Source organism: Lagopus leucura, unplaced genomic scaffold (assembly GCF_019238085.1).
Source record: "Lagopus leucura isolate 7727_CA_CO unplaced genomic scaffold, USGS_WTPT01 Super-Scaffold_100015, whole genome shotgun sequence".
NCBI classification, from domain to species: Eukaryota; Metazoa; Chordata; class Aves; order Galliformes; family Phasianidae; genus Lagopus; species Lagopus leucura.
In genome coordinates, this window is record NW_024962269.1 from 4,975,161 (window position 1) to 4,994,442 (window position 19,282).

The following is a 19,282-nucleotide window of genomic DNA, read 5'->3' on the forward strand; positions in this document are numbered from 1 at the left end:
ATTGGTAAGACTTGGAAGTAGAGATTCAGAGAGTTAATTTCCAGTGAGGATGCAATGGAAGTGCAACACAAAAGGGCACTACTTCTGATGTAATTTCCTGCTTTCAATTGACTGTTGTTGAACAGCTTTGGCTGTTGCAGCGTCCATGGCTCATATCTGCCCCATGGTACTGATGCCCTACTGTTCTTTCTCTGCTTTAATGAGACCTGAATAGGGTGTCACATTGCATGGGACTTCACTCAGAATGGATTGATGGCAAAGTTCTTCCTAGCTCTGAAGTCTCCAATACTACTTCAGCACACCTGAATGTGGACATGAAGCCCCAGCCAAGCCAGTGCCTCTTTTCAGTGTAGTTTCTTGATTTTTTGCTAAACCTATAAATGTGCTCTGCTGCCTCTAGTCACTTTTAATTAGAAACAGAATGCAGATAAACACTGTCTTTTGTATACTGCTTATGTGACAGTCGTTACTGATTCTCACCCCAATGTGCCTGAACAAAAAACACAGTTCTAGGTTAGCACCAAGTGCAGCAGTTAGAAATTCATCCACTGAGTCTTGGTGATGCTCTTCAGAGCTATTTGTTGTTTTTGTTTTTGTTTTTGAGGTAACACAGGTTCCAAGGTATTAGCTATACAATCGTTTCCATTAAAAAAATTCAGAGATCCATAATTATCTGTTTAATTTCTTTTTATCTTCTGTGGTGCTTCTTTCTCCAGGGAATACTCAAAGGCGAAGATGATATTAACATGCTTGGTGAGGAGTTTAGGTTGGCTTATCAGAAGAGAAGAGATAATCCATCTTCTGAAGAGAGCTGAAATTTCCACTGCCTGCCCTCCTGCTTTGCCACTAGGTGTCATCTGATTGCTAATGAAAATGTCTACCTGCTGTTAACAGCAAGGAACTCGTTTTTATTCTCATAAAAATCTCCATTTTAAGACTGGAGCTCTGAACTGAAGAACGGCTCATCTTATTTAAATGCACTTAAATTTTTCAGGAATAAACTGCTACAGATTTCTCAATAATCTATCAGCTAAATACAACTGAGTTAGTGATGAAGCACTGTTTGAAAATGTTTTCTTCAGCCCACTGCAGAAACCTGAAGTAGTGCAAGTTCAGATGGGTGTCACATAACAGACAATACGATTATCTTAATGCACTGTTTCTGTTTGTAAGTTAACAAAATATCTACATTTGCATTGTACTGTTAAATAACTAATCTAAAGGTAGGTAATACAAATCACTAATGGTAGATCACAATTACTTTTTCCACTGCTAGCTCACGTGATTGTGCTAGTAAAATCTGAGATGTAATTCTCATTTTGAGATCAGAGTCATAGAATCATAGAATTGCTCAAGTTGGAAAAGACCTTAAAGATCATCAAGTCCAGCCATAACCTAACCATACTACCCTATCTCTAACAACCCTCTGCTAAATCACGTCCCTGAGCACCACATCCAAATGGTTTTTAAGCACATCCAGGGATGGTGACTCAATCACCTCCCTGGGGAGCCTATTCCAGTGCTTCACAACCCTATCTGTATAGAAGTTTTCCTTGATATCCAACCTAAACTTAACCCTGGTGCAACTGGAGGCCATTTCCCATCATCCTGTCACCAGTGAGAAGAGACCAGCCCCGCTCTCATTATAAGCACCTTGCAGAGTCATTGCTAATAGCCTCACTGCAAACAAACTTTGTGTGTCACTGTTCTACTAAATCACTCTCAGGAATCCACTGAAATAGCTGAGGTTTAACAAAGCTTCATTAACCAGCACGGGCTTTTATTACTCTTGTTCATTAGTGTACATCATACGCATGGCTCATCTACACCCACATTTTTATTTAATACTCAGCTATAATGATGAGATGATAAACTTTTTCAGGAGATAATGCATGTAGAGCACCTGTGATATGGAGCCATTGCTGCTGACTGTATCCATTACCAGTATCTAATGACCACAGAAATATATAAATATTTATATTTATTTTTTTTACCTTGACTAAATAAAATAGGAACTTTCAAACAATAAGCTGTATCAGATTGTAGTCACTCTGGCTTCTCTTTAGACGGAATGTTACCTTATTAACAGTTTTGAATGCTAAAACAGAAGAACAGATAACAAAGTTCACCTGCTCTCTGTGCCTCCTGGCTCCTTACAGAACAGACAGCTGGGCTTGGAACTTCACAGGAAATCTGTATTGCATGTGACATTCCAAAGCAGCCTGTCAGGCTTTTGAAAGTGAAATAATTTCAGTGTTAGCAAAACCACCATAATCCATTCTCTGAGATATACTTGTTAACTATCAACATACACTACAGTGCCAAAACAACCTACCGTCTGTTTTGTATTTCAAACAAGTTTGAATCAATCATTTCCCCACTCAAGAGCTTTCATGAATTCCTCTTCAGTAAAAGAAAGCATCCTAGCAGCTTCAATGTGCATCTCAAAAGAAATAAAACATAAATCAGGAGCAGAAGATAAAGCAGCATGAATGACAAAGACCTGCATGACTGAAAGGGGCTTCAAATCGATTGCTCTGTGGTTTCCTGCTGTGGTTCTGATGGAGGCTCACCTGTTTAAGATGAGGTTGCTATTCATATTTTTTGCAACAGTTTGATTTTATAATGTGAGGATTGTGATAAATTTTATGGTTAATATTGCAACTTCAGCTCTAGTGAAAGGATCAGTGGCTTCTCTTAATTCTTTGTATAGCTTTAAATATGTATTTTTTTAATGGAGCATAGAAATTACTGGAAAACAGACCATTCCTGTGTCCTCTTAAAGAACACATAAGAAATACTGTATGCGTTCAAGCTGATCAATATTCAGCTAAATTTTAAGCTATACAAATCCAATGTGTCACTAGGATTCAGTCAGAGTAGTAGTGCTGCTAAATGTATGATTCAATGTTAAATTAGTATTTTAGCAAAAAGATTCCTAAATAGTATAATCAGCATAAAGCAAAGCATTAAATTAATACACCTTGCTGAGAGGTGGCTGGAGCTGACCACCCTTTGCTGTGTTGCTGTAAGTCTTGCTGTACAGAGGTGGTCCATTATGGCACATATGTGTAGGAAACAGAAATTTGCTTTGAGTGGAACAAACAGAATTTTAAGCTTAATACAGGGCAGCTTTTTGATTAAAAATTGTAATTGTCAAGAATGTCATCAAGATGACTTTCAGGCCAATGTATTTGCACAGAGCTATCACTCAAAAGCAAGCAGCAGCCAGAAAGCTCTGGAAGCTCACTGCTTTGCAGCTGCTGTCACGGTAAACATCCCAAATATGCCACATCCCCCTCATCTCTTATCAACATTTCAAGTAGCAAGGAAAGTGTCCGGGCTGAACAGTTTTTTAAACACGAGGATTGTTCTGAAGGAAACAGGCACAGTTCACATCTACAAGGTGTCTGATTTTTCCCTATATATGTACAGACATCTTGTTGGTTCCAAACAATGCCTAGTCAGCATGTGTAATTCCCACAGATAGATAGCCTAAAACTCAGGTTTGGTTCCACTAGATTCCTTTTAAAACTAAGATTTTCTATGATCTTGAGGCAAGCAGAGGATGGTCTAAAGACCAGTTTGAATACCAACAGCTACTTGCTGACAGCTGCAACTTGTCCTGCTAATGGATATTTAATACTTTTTGGGTGTTTTTTTTTCTTCTACTATTCTTCATGCAGTAATATATCCTCACCTTCACGTGAGGTGCATCTGAATCCACAAATATACTACACAAGTCAGCCAGGCTAAGGTTTCCTTAATTCAACAAAAGGCTGCTGTGAAATGAAATTAAGTTCTTCTGGTGATTACGTATATTGGTGTCATGTGAGCTTAGCTGCCTTTCCCAGTTCCTTCTGCTGGGAGGAATAAAGGCAGCATTTGGTATTGTTCTCAGGTTCTTCGACCCTCTGCCTGTTCTGAAAGGACTAACAGCAATTTTTTCTGTGAGTATATGTTTTTATTAACAGAAGGGAAATGGTTTCTTCTATTATCTGCAGTTTTGATGTGGTATTAATAATTTTTTGTGTAAGTTTTGAGAAGTTTATCTGATGCTGATTTTGGTTCAGTCAAATGCTGTTCCTTGGTGCTCATTTCAGTGAGTTGGTGTTCTAGAGAATGAGTTAGCTCATGTATGGAGTATCTGTTGAGTGAATGCTGTGGTTTTTCCATTCTCAAAATAACTTTGAAGAGTTAAGAGAGCAAGACATGGCTAAGTTAACACTATTTCCAATGTTTCTTTTGGTTCTGGTGTGGTCAGAAAAATTCATGCACTGGAAGCGTGTGAGCAGCCCCAGTTGTTCTTATTCCTATTACTGGTCTCCTCTGTTACGTGTAGGAGATGTATTCAAAATCCCAGGGTGTGTTTTCATGGTGTGGTTCTCTGTTCTTAAGTACGTGCAGTCTGTGTTATGAAGTTGCCACTTCATACAGAACTGTTCTTTCTCTGTGGAGGCTCAGCAAGTTCAAGTGTTTACTAAGTGTCAGGTTCTCACTGCAGTAAAGGGTGAATGTTCTATTTTCTTACTGTCAAGGCTACTTTTTCTAAGGTGCTTCTGCTCAAGTCACCATTCCTTGCTTTCTTTATCTGATAGCCTTGGTTTGTGAGTGCAAAAAGAAGAGCCTTAACTCTACCACTGATACTTCTCATTCTATGCTGTTCAATGCTTTGCCTCAATAAAGGTTCAGCACTAAGCAAATGTGAACCACTGTGAAATTAAGATCATATTTACACTATTCTGAGGCATTTAGCCCTGCAAGTCTCCTGTGCAGCCTCAGAAAGAAAACTGAGTTAGGATTGGATGCAATCACTCTTTTAAGCAAAAGCTGTGTTGGGAGTGTAAGACCTAAATGCATCAATAAATGGAAATTTTTTTTTTGTTTGGGCAACATCTTTTAGAACATACTCTTTTCACTTCAATTTGCTTTCATCAAAACCTGCAGGGTCTTCCACTTTGTTCCAGATCTGTACATGTACAGAACACCTCAGAATACAAGCACCAAGAGGCTATATTAATAGATAAGGGCATACTTTGAGAATCTAGGAAAAATGTGGGGCTGAAATGTAACGGCTTAATCGTGAGAGGGCGCTAGAGGTACAGCTGTTGATAGAGTAAGAAACATGCTGGAGAAAGAGACAACAAAACTCAATGCTAAAATGAATTGTACTGATGCAGCACCACAGGGAGCTGCTTGCAGGTACTACCTGAGCAGTATTTCTTTTCTTAAACAAACAGGTACTCGTGGTCTCAAAGCTTGTTGATGGTAATCTTTCACCATGACAGGTTATGTTCCAAGTTAGGAATTGAGCCAATTCCAAAGAGGACATTAGTGATGTGTACTAATGAAAGTGAAGCAGCTGTTCCACTGCACTGAAAATTTCTGTTCTTGGGGCTGTGATTTATGTGAGTGCATCACTTGAAAACAGGCAAGTTTAGCCAAGTTATTTGAAAGACAACAATATTTAGGTTCTTACCTTTTGTCTCTTTAAAATATCAATTAACTTCAGCTGTTTTTTGAAACCTGTTATTAGTTCTCCTTTTTGTTTCTGCAGTTTCTTGTTTTCTGCCTTTAATTCTTCAATTGTTTTGAGTTCTCGGCTAGCTACATCCTGCCATGGGAAGGTGAGAAATGTATTATTCATTTAAGTAAAGCTTTAACTGGAGAAACTTGGCGTAACATTATAAATGGCAGATGTTAGCCACATGACACATCGGGAAATAAGCTGGATGCCTTAAAATATTCCCTCACCAAAACTTAATAAAAACTCAAAAGAGGGCATTTACTGGCTTCTAACAAGTAGATCAATATTGTAGTTTGCCTGTGTACTTATTAGGTGTTTAAGTGTCTCTCTCTCTCTCTCTCTCTCTCTGCAGGCACATCTTATTTCAAAAAAAGAGGGGCAGACAGGCTCTGATTTTATTCTATGCATCTTTTCCTGCAGTATTATCAGTAGAAATAAGTTACCAGGCCCCTTGCTGATCCGTTGTAAGTTACTTCTGGGGTAGCCTGTAAACGATGGCATACTTCCAAAGCTGATCAAGCCTCTGGGCTCCTTCTAGCATTACTGAATAATCACAGACTTTGTTTTTCTAAGCCACTGTACCTTGTTACTTTGCTTCAGTTTATTCAGCTCTGCTTTATACTTTTCTGCTTCTTCCAGGGCCCTATTTAAGCGAACCTCTGTTGCGCTCTGTCTGCTTGCAGCTTGTTTTTGTACACGCTTTAAATTCTCTAATTCCTATACAGGAAGCAAAGGATAAAAACAAATGTTATGAATCATGGTACTTTAAGGCATGCCACAAAAGCAACACGTTTACAGCGATGGTCATCCGTGAGAATTTGAGTGGATTTCTGTGGCCTGCAAACAGAATCAAATAACATCAATTTCACTACTCTGATGTCCTTTTCCTTTCACCTCATACATCTTGAAGATGGGTCTGTCTTTCTAAAAATCTCTTAACATTCCCTTAAATGTACTGTGAACTGATCATGTAAGACTGTGGGATTGACTGGAAAAAAATAAGTTGTATGCTCAGTGCAAAAGATGGGAAGTGCTGCTGTGTCCAACCTGGAGCAGACTTTGGAACAGCAACTATTATTGCAGCTGCTTTTTTTTCACCTCTTTTTCTCACAGATTATCACATGTAATTAACAACAAGAAGTTAAAACAGCCTGCTTAAGATGCCTCAGGGCAGTAACTACTTCATCTAGCTGAAAGTAGTTCATCAAGTGTTTATGGCAACAATCAAAACAGTTCCCTCTCATCTCTGATATGATAAGTATTAGTGCTGCAAGTCAGGAAATAAGGAAAAGAGACCAAGCTGAGAAACAGTAATGAGATTAAAGGTTGGGGAATATAGATAAAAGACAAAGTAGAAGAAATAAGCAGTTCTGGCAGAAAGAGCACATCTTGTCATTTGTGAGAAAGAAACAGACTTCTTTTTTTTTTTTTTTTTAAGAAAAAAACTATCAAACTTTTGGGTACATAAAGACATTCTGTTAAGTAAACGGGAAGGGGCTTTTTGTTAGCCTTCAACCTTCAGGCTCTCTTGTTTCTGAACTGCCTTTTTCCACCCTCCCTTCTCAGTGTTTTATAGTAGTACCGTTATTTGTCATGATCAAATCTAGTGAGAAACCTTGTCAGCTTCTAGAAAATGCACCAGATTAGGAATAACTGAAGCAAGTGAGGGAAAAAATCCCAAGCAAAGGCAACTGAGGAAAGAGACCATATTCTGCACAGTGTATTCTGTCTTCCCTGTGTTTTGAGTCTAACATTCTCCTGGTTACATTACGTATAACCAACCGACTGGAAGTATTACATGATTTTCTTGTCAACCTCTCCAGCTCTCAGCAATTACAGAAAAATACATGCTACTCTTAAATTAAGTTCCAAACAAACAAAGCTGGGTGTAAGGCTGTCTGCTCTGACTGGGCAAGTTAATACTGATACATCCAACCTGTAGTGGCTGGTTTACACACAGACTGTTTCAGAGGACAAAGAGCCACCCTTTCCTCTACTTGTAGTTTTGTTTTGTTTTTGAAACTTTCAACAAGTTCTGCAATTTACACCAAAGCTATCATTACCAGAAGTAATTTTTAACAGCTACAAGAAAAAGTCAGAAAAATTTCCTTGTATTTTTCAAGACTTTATGGATTTCATGGTAGTTTCTGAAAAGGTTGCTTTGTCTCTTGCATATCTTTTGCTAAAATACAGAGTATGATTGTAGAAGCAGAAGAAAAGCAAGTATCAAAATCGATCATTTCTCTCTCTTACAAAGTGATACAAAATACAATTTCAAAATACAATTTCTAAAGCTGTTTTTGGAGATTGGAAATGTGAATGGAATTGCTGGATACAAATATGTTGAACTTGTCTGAAGGGACTAATCTGATGATTTCCCCCACTGTGAGATAAATGAGACTAATATTTGCAATACCTTTCCTAGTGCAACAACCTCTTGCTGTAATCCTTCACACTTTTTGCTTGCTTCTTGTGATAACATCTTGTATTTCTCAGTCTGAGACTGCTGCACGCTGATCTTTCGTTGCAGTCTCGTCCTTTCTTCTTCAGTATCTTTAAGCTGAGATTTCAAATTCTGATTTTCATCATCCTGTTTGTCAGCAGTTAGCAAAAGCAAACAAAAGATTGCAGGAGAAAAATGTGATAGCAATATATTTGCACTTCTATTTACAAAACATGCACTGCAGATATAAAGATTATCATTTTTGAAAAGTGCTGTTATTTTAAAATATCGAGATGCTTCATGATGGATTTCACAATAGCTGTGAAGACAAACTAAGAAAACAAACCACCAATTTAGCAGGGCAGTACTACAAAAACAAATCTATATTCTTTTTCTCCTCATTTCTGCAGTCTTCTATTTCAGACTGTCAGGGGGACAGACTCTGAGTTTTTTCACAGATAAGAAAACTTACCTTTCTCCTGCATTCGCACACGATGCTATCCAGCTCTTCCTGCATAACACGTAACTTTGCCTTAAGAAACCTGATTTGTGTTTCTGCACAGATAAAAAGTTACACTTAATATCCCCAAGGACTCATAATTCAATGTAGAAAAGAGACAAGAGCAATGTAACAACAATTCATTTTCTTTTTTTTTTTTGTTTTAAAAAAAGCATGCTGTGTTGGTAGTTTACTAAACAGAAATAGGTAAATTGAAACTAACATTTCTAAATAAATGTTGCGAGTTTCTAATTCTTAGGGAAAGCTTAGGATGAATTTTTATTTCTAATGTCTGAAAACAGCACTTCTAGAATATAAAAGACTCAATTCTCAAAATTGAGAATTTCTGGAACCTTTTGTCATACTGCACTATATGTTACAGCATGCTTGAAGTCAAAGAAACTATGTCATAGGACAATTCTACAGTGCAATCAATCTGTACTGTGATTTGTGAGTTACAACTAACTTTATGTTGCTCCCAAGGAATTAAATGTAGGCTGCAAATCCCTCCTAATAGGCAAATACTCCTCTAGGCAGTAGTCTGTGCTTTTTTAAGAACACTTCTAACAGTACTCAACCATTTAAGATCCAACACATTCAGAGGGTGTTTTTCCCAAATGCAGTACTCTCCTGCTCTGGGGCAGCTAGAACATATATTAGTGTTGTGACAAAACAAGTGGAGGGGAAGAGAGCATGTTCTTCTGCTTCCCGTTCCCCACTCTCTCACGGATTATTCACAAGGAACTGCCTTTGAACTGCCACATGCACAAGGCATGGAAACAAAATGAGGATCAAGCTGAGCAACACAGGAACGGCCACTATGCACAGCAGGTACAGTGGGAAAAGAATGAAGGAGAGGAGGAGTGTATCAGAAGCTGAATAGGAATGGATGGATGGGCACATCTGTTAGTTTGCTCTGAAAATTCCTAATAGAGAATTCTAAGTAGAATTCCTTTTATTTCACACACCTTATGAGCTGTAGGATGCAGCTGAAATTGTAACTTCCTGAGCTGCAGACATACTGAAGACATCACATTTAATTCTCTCATGTACTTCTGTATTACCGTTTCCCTTAAAACACATTATATGTAGATACTCACAATGTCCTGGGGCAGTAGGTTATCTAATTCGGTTACAGACTATAGGAAAAAATACTTTGTTTAGCTTGCTTTAAATCCAACTTTGTGGTGTTTGCTAGTGTTTCTGTTGGGGAGGGGTAAGCAGCTTTCCTTTTACCATTAATGACCTGGTTACAAAATCTTCCTTCAGAGTAAGTGTGGGCCCAGTCCCCCAGTAACAGGGGCTACTTAGTATATATGTTCACTTTCTTGTGATAATTGTAACTGGTTTTGAGATTTACCCTGCTAATCTGCTCAGCAACTATTTCTTTACCATGCTAAGGATGAACTGCTGCTGTCTGAGGCATTCCAGGTGCTCTCAACAGGCAATGACAAATTTTAGAAGGATAAACCATTCCACAGTGTTTTCAGTTCACTTCATCATTAAAGCAACAGAAATAATCCTCACTATTCATGAGCACCAATAACAACTCCCCTTGAGGTGTAAGATTCCACTGCAGTACCGAGCAATGAAAAAGAACTATAATAAATAAAAATCTGAGGATCTGTACTGGGAGATTTAAAGAAAGATTTGAACACAATTAGATGAGGTTAGAAACCAAGCTAATTCTGTGTAAGTATGCTTGCTGACACAGAGCTGTTAGATTATATGAGGAGGTTTTTTTTTGCATTTTTTTCAATTGCTGCAGTGAATCTGACTTCATGCTTACTTTGTCATTGTAAGAAATGACATAAACCTTTTAACACCCCAGAGCCAAAAAGACAGATGTGCATCATGCCTTTATCTTCACTGGCAAATGTGGCAGTCTCCCTTCCCACTCCAGTTCTAGGACAAAGAAACATTATCTCAGAGCACAAATATCTGGGGGATCCTCATTCATGCACTGTAACAGCAACATCACTTCACTCAAGCCACTTAATCCACAGATTTGAGGAGAATCTTTTCTCTAAAGGCAGAATTTGCAAAAAAACTGAAGTTTATTTTTTTGGAAGCATAAGCTGAGCATCATGTATTTCTGCTTCCTGAAATTGTGTTATCCATATATTCAACATTTGTAAAGGTTCAGATGCCTTCTTGTAAGAAGGAAATCAAGACAAAAATTCACTTTTTCCCCCATGATTATTCACATATGACCTCATCTTCCTTTAGGACTACTTAAGAAAAACCTTTTCATTTTAACACAGTATAACTTAAGGGCATAAAACTTTCCCTATAATTTCTACATAATTTTGTCTTTTTCCCCCTTAGGAGAAATCATTACTAGCAGTCAGGGAGTACAAATAACAGATGAAACCTACCTGCTCCAACTTCACTTGCAGTGTTTGGAATAATATCATCATCCAGACAATCTAGCAAGCCTCCTTTCTCTACTTTTCCTTCAATTTCACTCACTGTTTTTGCTAAAGAAAAACCAGTGCAATCCTCCAACACTGCAACATCATCAGCGTTTTGTGTTTCCAGATTGATTTCTGAACTAAAATCAAGCAAGAAGAAAAAAAAAACCAAAAAAAAACACAACAACAAAAAACCCAAAAGCACTGTTTTACATTTAAAATATAAAGCAGAAATTACAGAAATACACTATTTGCTGTATGTAATGCAACTTCATTGCTTGCTCTCCCAAAAACTAACCAATGGCAATTTCTCATTTTCCTTACGTAAAATACGTAAAATATGTAAAAAATCTTCCACATGATTACAACAGCCTTTGTATTATAATGTAGAAGCAGATAAATTACTATTTTCTACGAGGATGATTTTAGTACTGCCTCTTTCTCATCCAACAATTTCATACCTCAGAGTAGGGAAAAGAAACGGGAATGCTCTTTAGGGCTTAACTATTGTCTTAAATTTCAATTTTTTCCCTTGTCAGTTCTAATCTTATTATTGGATAGGACAGTTCACTAATCCTAGAAGTTGCAAATGTTAGTTTTTATAACAGCAGTGAACACAATGCATACAACACAGATGCTGCATAGGTCACCTTCTCCTACAACTTTGAGTTCACCTTATAGGTTCTGCACCTGTGCAACTCTATTCCTAAATCTCATGATATGGTGTCAGCACAACAACCTCAGTGGAATCCAGGAGGTAGAAAGGGTCCACAAGTGACTCCCACATCTCAAAAGATGTTCTTGGCCAGTACTGATTCTGTGTTCTGTCACTCTGCAGACCATTTTTATCCTATTTTGGTATGTGTCCATGCTTTCTCCTGTGGCAGTTTTCATTTGCGCTCAGGATTTTATCCACAAACATTTTTCTATTATTTCTCTACTCTTCTGTTCAGAACCCAATTTCTTGGTCTATGACCTTGAATTTGCTATCAGAGATGTAGCTGTTCAGCAAAAACTGAAAACCCCAGAAGGCTGTGGTACTGTTACTGACTTTCTCTAGTTCTGTAGCCCTAGATTCACCAAAATAGCAGAGAAGCTAGAAGGCCTCACGTTTCCCATAACAGGTCTGATCACAAATTAGCCTGCATCACTGCTGTGAACTCTGTTTACCGCAGATGCACTTTGAGTGTGCTCACTGGGCATCCTTTTACTGACAGAATTAACAGAGCTTAACTTTGTCAGCCTCCAGAAAAGCTTGAGTGGAGGTGAGTTTAGGTAACCAGACAGCTACCTGGGGGAGCTGACTACAGAAATAATTTGGTGCCTTTTGTCATACAGATATATATATATATATATATATAAATGTAGAAGCATGTATGAATAAAAACACCCTGCTAAGACAAAAACAAACCCCAAAATTCTTGATTACAAACAACAACAAAACACATGTGTAATATACCTTGACGTTATTCTTTTCCCTTTATTTCCAGAACACGTTCTATTCTGAACCATGGATGCAGAAGCACATTTCTTTTTGTTTGATGGCTGTAAAATTTCCCAGAAAACAGGGATTTTTATTAGTTAGTAATGACTTGTTGCTAGCATGTGTTTTGTCTTTTTATTTCCCCTCTTTTTCATATATTCAAGCCCAACATACGATTTCCAAAGTCTCAGTATCTTAGATTTATTCAGTTTTATTTGTACTAGTCATTATGTTGCATATTTTATGCCCATATGCCCAAATTATATACATTGAAACATTACTACCTGGTAGGCTCTTTTTCAGATGCGCTCATAATAAATAATAACTTAATTGATGATAAGGCTCCCAGGTATTATCAAGTTATTAACTATTTGCTGTGGACTGTGCTTCTTTGAACACTGTTTATCGTGTCTTCAAAAATGCCTTTTCCAAAAAAATAGTACTGTTGTAATTTAAGATCTCTAAAGAAAGATCTAATAACATTTTGTTTCTTTCATCCAAGTAAATGGTAAGTGTGAAGAACATTCTGGAAACTTTAATTTGTCTGCTGAAAAACTCACTGTAATTCTAATTGGAGACCAGCAAGTTACATTAGTTTGTTCCTAATTTAAATCTCCCTTTTCCTTTGCATTTTCCATCCCGTATTAAATTCTTTTGACCACAAAAAGGCTGTAGAACTGCCCTTAGTATTACACTGGGGAAAGGAAGAAATGAATTATGTTTTGTACTTACAAGTGACAAATAAGCTTTTACAGAAGAGAAATTTAAAGTACAAAAATGAAATATAGTGGAAGCCTACTTCACCAGTGGTGGAGCAGCAGAAGAAAGTATTGGAGATGCTGCTCCATCTGTCCCTATAACAGTCTGCTCTGAGCATCCTTTCCCTCAGGCTCCCTACCCATGTAAGCCCCATACAGCATGGCCTCAAAAACAGAAGAAATAGGCAGAAGCAAAATTAGTTAGAATAATTTTGAGTTTGATACCTTGGTGTGAGAGTGCATAAGAGATGAAACTTTAAGAAAGAGTGGATCTCTGCAGGAAAAAAAAATAAGTTCACTGAGTATAGCAAAAATCAACATTTTTGTGATAACAATCCTCCATCGCCTGGATTAGGAGAGTAACATTAGATGTATCTACCATCAGCAGAATGTAGGAACATATGCCAGGTCCAATCATAAATTCAGTCTCATTCCCATTTCCATTCTATCTCATTTGCTGCATAAATCACCTGAGGAGTTTAGGATAATATTCCATTATGGTCTCCAACACAACAGTTTGCTTATGTACTGGAATCTGAATCTCATCTCTTGCAGGGCAGGTAACTGCCCAAATATGACCAGTGATTCCCTGTACCAGGGAGCACTTAGCTAGTGTATGGATGGAGCCTTAACAGCTTCAGCAGGAGACAGGCAACAGGACCAAAGATCACCAGCAGTTCAGTGACTCAGATGCTCACCTGACATTCCAATAAGTGAATTAATGCAAGACAATAAAGATATAGGCCTGTGTTCTCTACCACCGAGAATGGAAATGATTACATTGACTGTTGGCAGTTGACAGGGACTGTAAAATAAATGGGAGATGGGAGCAATTTATTTAAGGTAAATTTTTAAAGTCTCACAGAATTTCCTCTGAAATACATATTGCCAATACTGTATCCATTTTATAGATTGGAGCGGAGCGGGGAGGACGGAGTGAAAGAGTAGCTTTCTTATCTATTTATTTGGCTGAAAACCAAATTTCAGGTTAAATGATTATTTTGGAAGACAGCAGAAAATTTTAGCATGTTGTGTACTATTCAAGTTTCATGTCAGATGTACAATTTGTTTTCAGAGTTACGTAGATCTCTATCAATCCCCTGAATGATTACCTTTTTCTACCACTTTTTACAGCTTCTAACTCCTCAGTTAACATGTAAGCTTATATTTGTAATAAATTTTAAATTTTAGGCACATGAAGTCACCTCAGTATTTCGGTCCAGCTGACCTAGACAAATATTTAGGTTTTGCCTTTAAAAAATTTTAGACACCCATTCAGCAACAAGAATTATCTGAACAAAGCTCCAGAATGTACTAATCCAAAAAAAAAAAATAAAAAAAAAAATCCAAACAAAACCAAAACCAGCACAGGAGAAATTATCTGTGTGGCTGGCAACAGACTTCAAGAATAGGATGATTAGTTTTTGTCTGTTTACCCTATTTTCCTCATGCTCCCTTCCTATTGGCTAGTTTTAGAGGACGTAGAAAGTGAGGAGTTGTTGCCACAGAAATAACAGTTACATTTTCTGAAAAATAAGAAAATACAACATTTGATGCTCAAAAAAACAAAGCATTCTTTTGATCAATAGACTGATCTGTTCCTACTGAGTCCCTTGTACCCAGTCTTCCTCACAAAACAAATAAAAACCTCATCGTTCACCGTATTTCTTAAATTTGTTTATCCTTATTAGAGTTTTTTCCCCTTCTTTCCCACAACACTTTTTTAAAGCCTTGCAATACAGCTCTGTAGTTGCTCAGTAAGTGAAATGAATATGTAAAACGTGAAAAGGTATAAAATAGGCAGCTGGACAGTTGCAGTGACACTGAAACAGAAGCTAATGTTTAGCATTTCCATCTCAGCAGTACATACGAGGTGCATGTGCATGAGCAAACCCTTTGTGTTTTGCTAATCCTATTCAAAGCCTGCCCCCCGCCTGCCCATGCGCACACAGATCCCATCTCTGAAGAGCAAAAGTGTAAACAAAAGCTGATTTCAGTGCAGTGTCAGTGGAGCTGCTTTGTCCCTGGGGAATTCGCATTTCTCTGCAAAAAAATGAGCTATAAAATCTCCTCCATTACTTATTTTAAAATACATCCCTAGAGAATGACTTGAATATTTTCCTTATTAATTTTTGCCACTTGTCTTTTTTCTCATCCTGTCTCTTACTTAATCTCAATGTTTTCCCTTCATTCCAGTGTCTCTAGTGTTCATTTTCCATACAGGAAATAATGAAACTTGCTTCAAAAAGATTTTAGATGCTTCTTGTGGATTTATGGCATATTTGCTTGCATAATTTTGCAGGAAAAATAAATATCAAATACTTGGAACTAATCTAATTGAATGGCCTCAATGTTCACTCATGGATAATCAGTGTGCCTGATTTCTAACATGCGCTTGTATTTTTTTTTCACTCCAGCATGGGATTTCAATTCTCTTCTATCCCTGTTTACCAGAACACAGTGCTTGTTTTGAGATCTTTTAATTTATGTAGATAATTGGTAGATTAGCTGCTGCTCTGATGTACTACTTACCAACATTTTCATAATGATTCCAGCACTTCCATTTATTTCAAATGTATACCACCATAGCTGCTAACTCTCTTTATAGGGCTCATTCCTCTGATCACATTAATTTGTAAAGTTACTCTATAGTTCAACTTTGTTTTTAAATTCATAGAAATCTTCTGTCAAGTATTCAAAATTCAGCCAGCAGAATATAATACTAAAGAGGATCTATGCACTAGAATATGCTTACAATGCAAGGCTATACCAATAAGAGATGGTGCATTTTTTATTTGTTTTTTTTTCCTGACCTTCACAACTTCAGAAACAGCCTCAAAATAGCTCAGAAATAATTGTTACTGTAGCAGTATAGGTTTTTACTGGTGTACAGGCTTCCATCACAGACTTTTTCACACAAATTTGGTAATATAGTAGATCAGATTCCCATTAAACTGTATATTAGAATATCTCCAACTTAGCCATTTTCAGTGCTACCAATATACAAACCTTTGAACAACTGAGTAAATACTGCCAGGTACCACTCTACAGCTAACAGATTTGAACATAGAGGCCAAAACCCACATTTAGGCATAAATTCTTACAGATTAAAAGTATGTGAAGTGTAATGATATCAAAATTCCAGATGGTGGCAGCTGAATGTTTGTCTATCTTGGGTTTCTTTGTTGTTGTGGGCTTTTTTGTTGCTATTTCTTTAAATAGTGCATTTCCTGTTCCACAGCACTTAAGCCAAGTAAAATTAGAATGAAGATAAAAACTACTTCTTTATAAGCAAAACTGGTTACTTGCATTTTTACAGATACTTGAACTACTTAGTCTCCTAGATAGACTATTTCAGCAAAATTAAGACTTGTACGAAAACAAGGAACACTGGTTTAGTATCAGTTATTTAAAACAATAGGATAATATTTAGACTCCACTAATTCAGTGGTCTATGCTGCAAAGCATGACTAGGACAAGTCAGGGAGTACAGATGATTACCAGAGATTCCCCATGAAATACGCATAGCAATTGTAAAGTACGTACCTCTGTTTGTCATCTTCACAGTACTTAGTTTGTACTGAAATTGGTCTAGATAGTGTCTCTTGTTGGCTTTTCTTTATTAAGGAAAAGACAGAAGTAAATTTGGGGAGAATTTGAACAATAAAAGAGAAATCATATATTCATATATCACAGTGAAACTATAGTAGACATGGCCACTTAAGTCTACTGTAGAAAAGGATTTTTTAAACATAAGAAAAGATAGCTTGACATCAAAAAACTGCTGCTATCCCAAATATTTATTTCTGTTTCAGAAAGTGTAACTTAAAGCTTCTGCAAACTTATCATCTTATATGCTGTTATCCTCCCTTTCTCTGAAATGCGGAGGTAGAAATGCATAGCAAGTGGAACAAACTTTCAGTTTGCTGTATTACAGCACAAGGCTTAAATATAAGTCTTCATTCATACAATACAGCCATAATTCAGACATTGATATGCTGTTATGTTCTTTAGAGAACAATTTAGTCAAACGTTAAATGTTGAGATAACTTCTGTGTTGCTAAGAAACAGTTAGAAAGCATAATCCAGAGCTAAAAGTAGTTATCCTGTTTTCTTTTTAAATTCTGACTTGCTTTTCTTTTGTTGTTAAATGTGCATCTGTGCAATCAGGCAGTGCTACATGGGTTATTAAGTGTCCCAACAATATTTGATCTGCAGCTGCATTTAGAGGGGGAAAAAAAGTGGTTTGGTTGTTGCTGTTTTTCAAAGGAAAGAGACTAGATGCTATTTTGGGTGCTTCATCTGCTTCTGTCCAAACTTACCAGAACTCTAGAGGAATGTATGCTTTCATAGTACACAAAGAATGAAGTTTAATAAATAGGCAAAATATTTTGGTTTTTAAGCTTTTTTTATTTGAGTGAAACCATATTTTGAAAATTTCTAATAAGGAGGAAACGTTCTCTAAAGGTGTCTTGGGTATAAAGCAGATCACTCCAGCTCTCTTTTTTTTTTAATAACTTGACCAATTTTCATATAAAAATTGGCCCAAAGCCACACTAATGTTAAAAGATAATACTAACAATAAACAGGAAATTTTCTTCTGTTTTAAGAAAGTTTCCCTCTAACTAAGTACATATTTTCTATTTATATTGCTTATTCTTTGTACTCCTGTCAGCTTCAGCTATGTATTTCACTAGTTATTGCAGCATCTGGTTTTCAAATACCAAAATAGCATTTTATTTAAGACATAAAACCGTTGCAGACACTATATTTAACCATCATAAAAAGCTTTTTCAGCTGATCTTATGTATAAGTGCACAAATGCCCTACACAGTTATGTGAATATCCATTTATCTGATGAAATTCTATTATATACTATTACTGCACGTGTTTTTAGTAAAGTTTACAATTTTGAAGGAAGGGGGTTGAGAAAAGGCAAGAAAAGCTTAGATTGAATCTGAAACCAAACTACTTTTAGTTGTCACGGTTGAAATAATTTCTTTTGAAACTTGACCCTGCGTCCATGTGAACCAAGGCTGAATTATGTAACAGCCTGCATAACCTACTCACCATGACTTCTTCGGTCTGACGCATCAGTTTTTCTCTTTTTGCTTCTAATTCTGCATTCAGTTTCCTGAAAGAGTACAATGACAATGCTTGTCACTGAGTTTCTGAAACATTTAAAGATGTACATGTGAGCCTGTTAGCACCTGCCCGAAGTAAGTGAAATTTTAATAACTCCTGCAAAGGAGCAGCAAATACTACAGGGTATTATTCAAGTTGATTCATCAGTGTCCTGGCTTTCTATCAAATCTATAGTAACAAAACACCGTGTACACATGTTTAGACTGTAATAGAATCACAGAATGGCTTTAGTTGGAATGAATGCTAAAAGGCCATCTATCCCAACTCCCCTGCGCTGAACAGGCACACCTAACAGCTCTCTCAGGTGCTCAGAGCCTCTCCAGCCTGGCCTTGGGTGTCTCCAAGGATGGAGCACCCACATCTCTGGGCAATCTGTGCCAGTGCCTTACCAAACTTATTGTAAAAACTTCTTCCTCATATCCAGCATAAAACTCCCCTCCTTTAATGTGAAACCATTTCCCCTTGTCCTGTCACAGCACACCCTGCTGATGTGCATGTTCCCTTCTTTCTTACAGCCCCCGTTCAGATACTGAAAGGCCGCTCTCAGGTCTCCTCTCCTCCAGGCTGCACAGCCCTTCTGAGACAGAAAGGGTGTCCTTGTTTTCTGTCATGTCACTGTTTAAACCACATTTTACATCCTTAACTCCACAGCACTTCTGTTTTCAGTCACGATCCCGAAGCGTACTTTAAAGCAGGGATTATAGAAGCAGTGGCGTTCAATGACGTGAATATGCAATTAAAACGTGTCACCATATTAATATGCAGGTTAGTAGGACGAGTAACGCCATTTTGTTAAGTAGCAAAACCGAAAGCCCCTGAGCGAAGCGATGCCCAGCGCGGTGCACAGCCGCCCCGGGGTTGATGGAAGGAAAGAAGTTACAGCCTCGTTCTTAGCGCGCTCTGGAACGAGCGCTTCAGAGATTCGGACAGCGGGGATCGATTCCCCGCCAGCCCGCAGCGAGCGGTGCAGGGGATGCGAGCAGGGGATGCGAGCAGGGGATGCGAGCAGGGGA

At 37.5% G+C, this 19,282-nt stretch overlaps 2 protein-coding genes across 4 annotated transcripts in view; one reads left to right on the forward strand and one right to left on the reverse strand.

The window, feature by feature from the left end:
* The window catches only part of MNS1 (meiosis specific nuclear structural 1), a 28,947-nt gene extending 27,547 nt beyond the window's left edge, over nucleotides 1-1,400 (forward strand). The window contains exon 11 of the mRNA XM_042875732.1: nucleotides 717-1,400. Within this exon, the coding sequence (XP_042731666.1) occupies nucleotides 717-815 (99 nt within the window). The 3' untranslated portion in view covers nucleotides 816-1,400. The remainder of the gene's footprint in view (nucleotides 1-716) is intronic.
* Nucleotides 1,401-1,456: 56 nt separating this feature from the next.
* The window catches only part of TEX9 (testis expressed 9), an 18,586-nt gene continuing 760 nt past the window's right edge, over nucleotides 1,457-19,282 (reverse strand). Inside the window, exons 3-13 of one of the 3 annotated variants that reach the window (XM_042875731.1) lie at nucleotides 18,195-18,258; nucleotides 16,671-16,741; nucleotides 13,350-13,398; nucleotides 12,343-12,428; nucleotides 10,848-11,023; nucleotides 8,443-8,525; nucleotides 7,944-8,117; nucleotides 6,110-6,244; nucleotides 5,480-5,614; nucleotides 2,336-2,443; nucleotides 1,457-2,230 (exon numbers count right to left, since the gene is read on the reverse strand). In XM_042875731.1, the coding sequence (XP_042731665.1) occupies nucleotides 2,366-2,443; nucleotides 5,480-5,614; nucleotides 6,110-6,244; nucleotides 7,944-8,117; nucleotides 8,443-8,525; nucleotides 10,848-11,023; nucleotides 12,343-12,428; nucleotides 13,350-13,398; nucleotides 16,671-16,741; nucleotides 18,195-18,258 (1,051 nt within the window). In that variant the 3' untranslated portion in view covers nucleotides 1,457-2,230; nucleotides 2,336-2,365. Of the gene's footprint in view, nucleotides 2,444-5,479; nucleotides 5,615-6,109; nucleotides 6,245-7,943; nucleotides 8,118-8,442; nucleotides 8,526-10,258; nucleotides 10,334-10,847; nucleotides 11,024-12,342; nucleotides 12,429-13,349; nucleotides 13,399-16,670; nucleotides 16,742-18,194; nucleotides 18,259-19,282 lie in introns of those variants that run through there. The other 2 variants (XM_042875729.1, XM_042875730.1) reach the window with 2 other exon arrangements.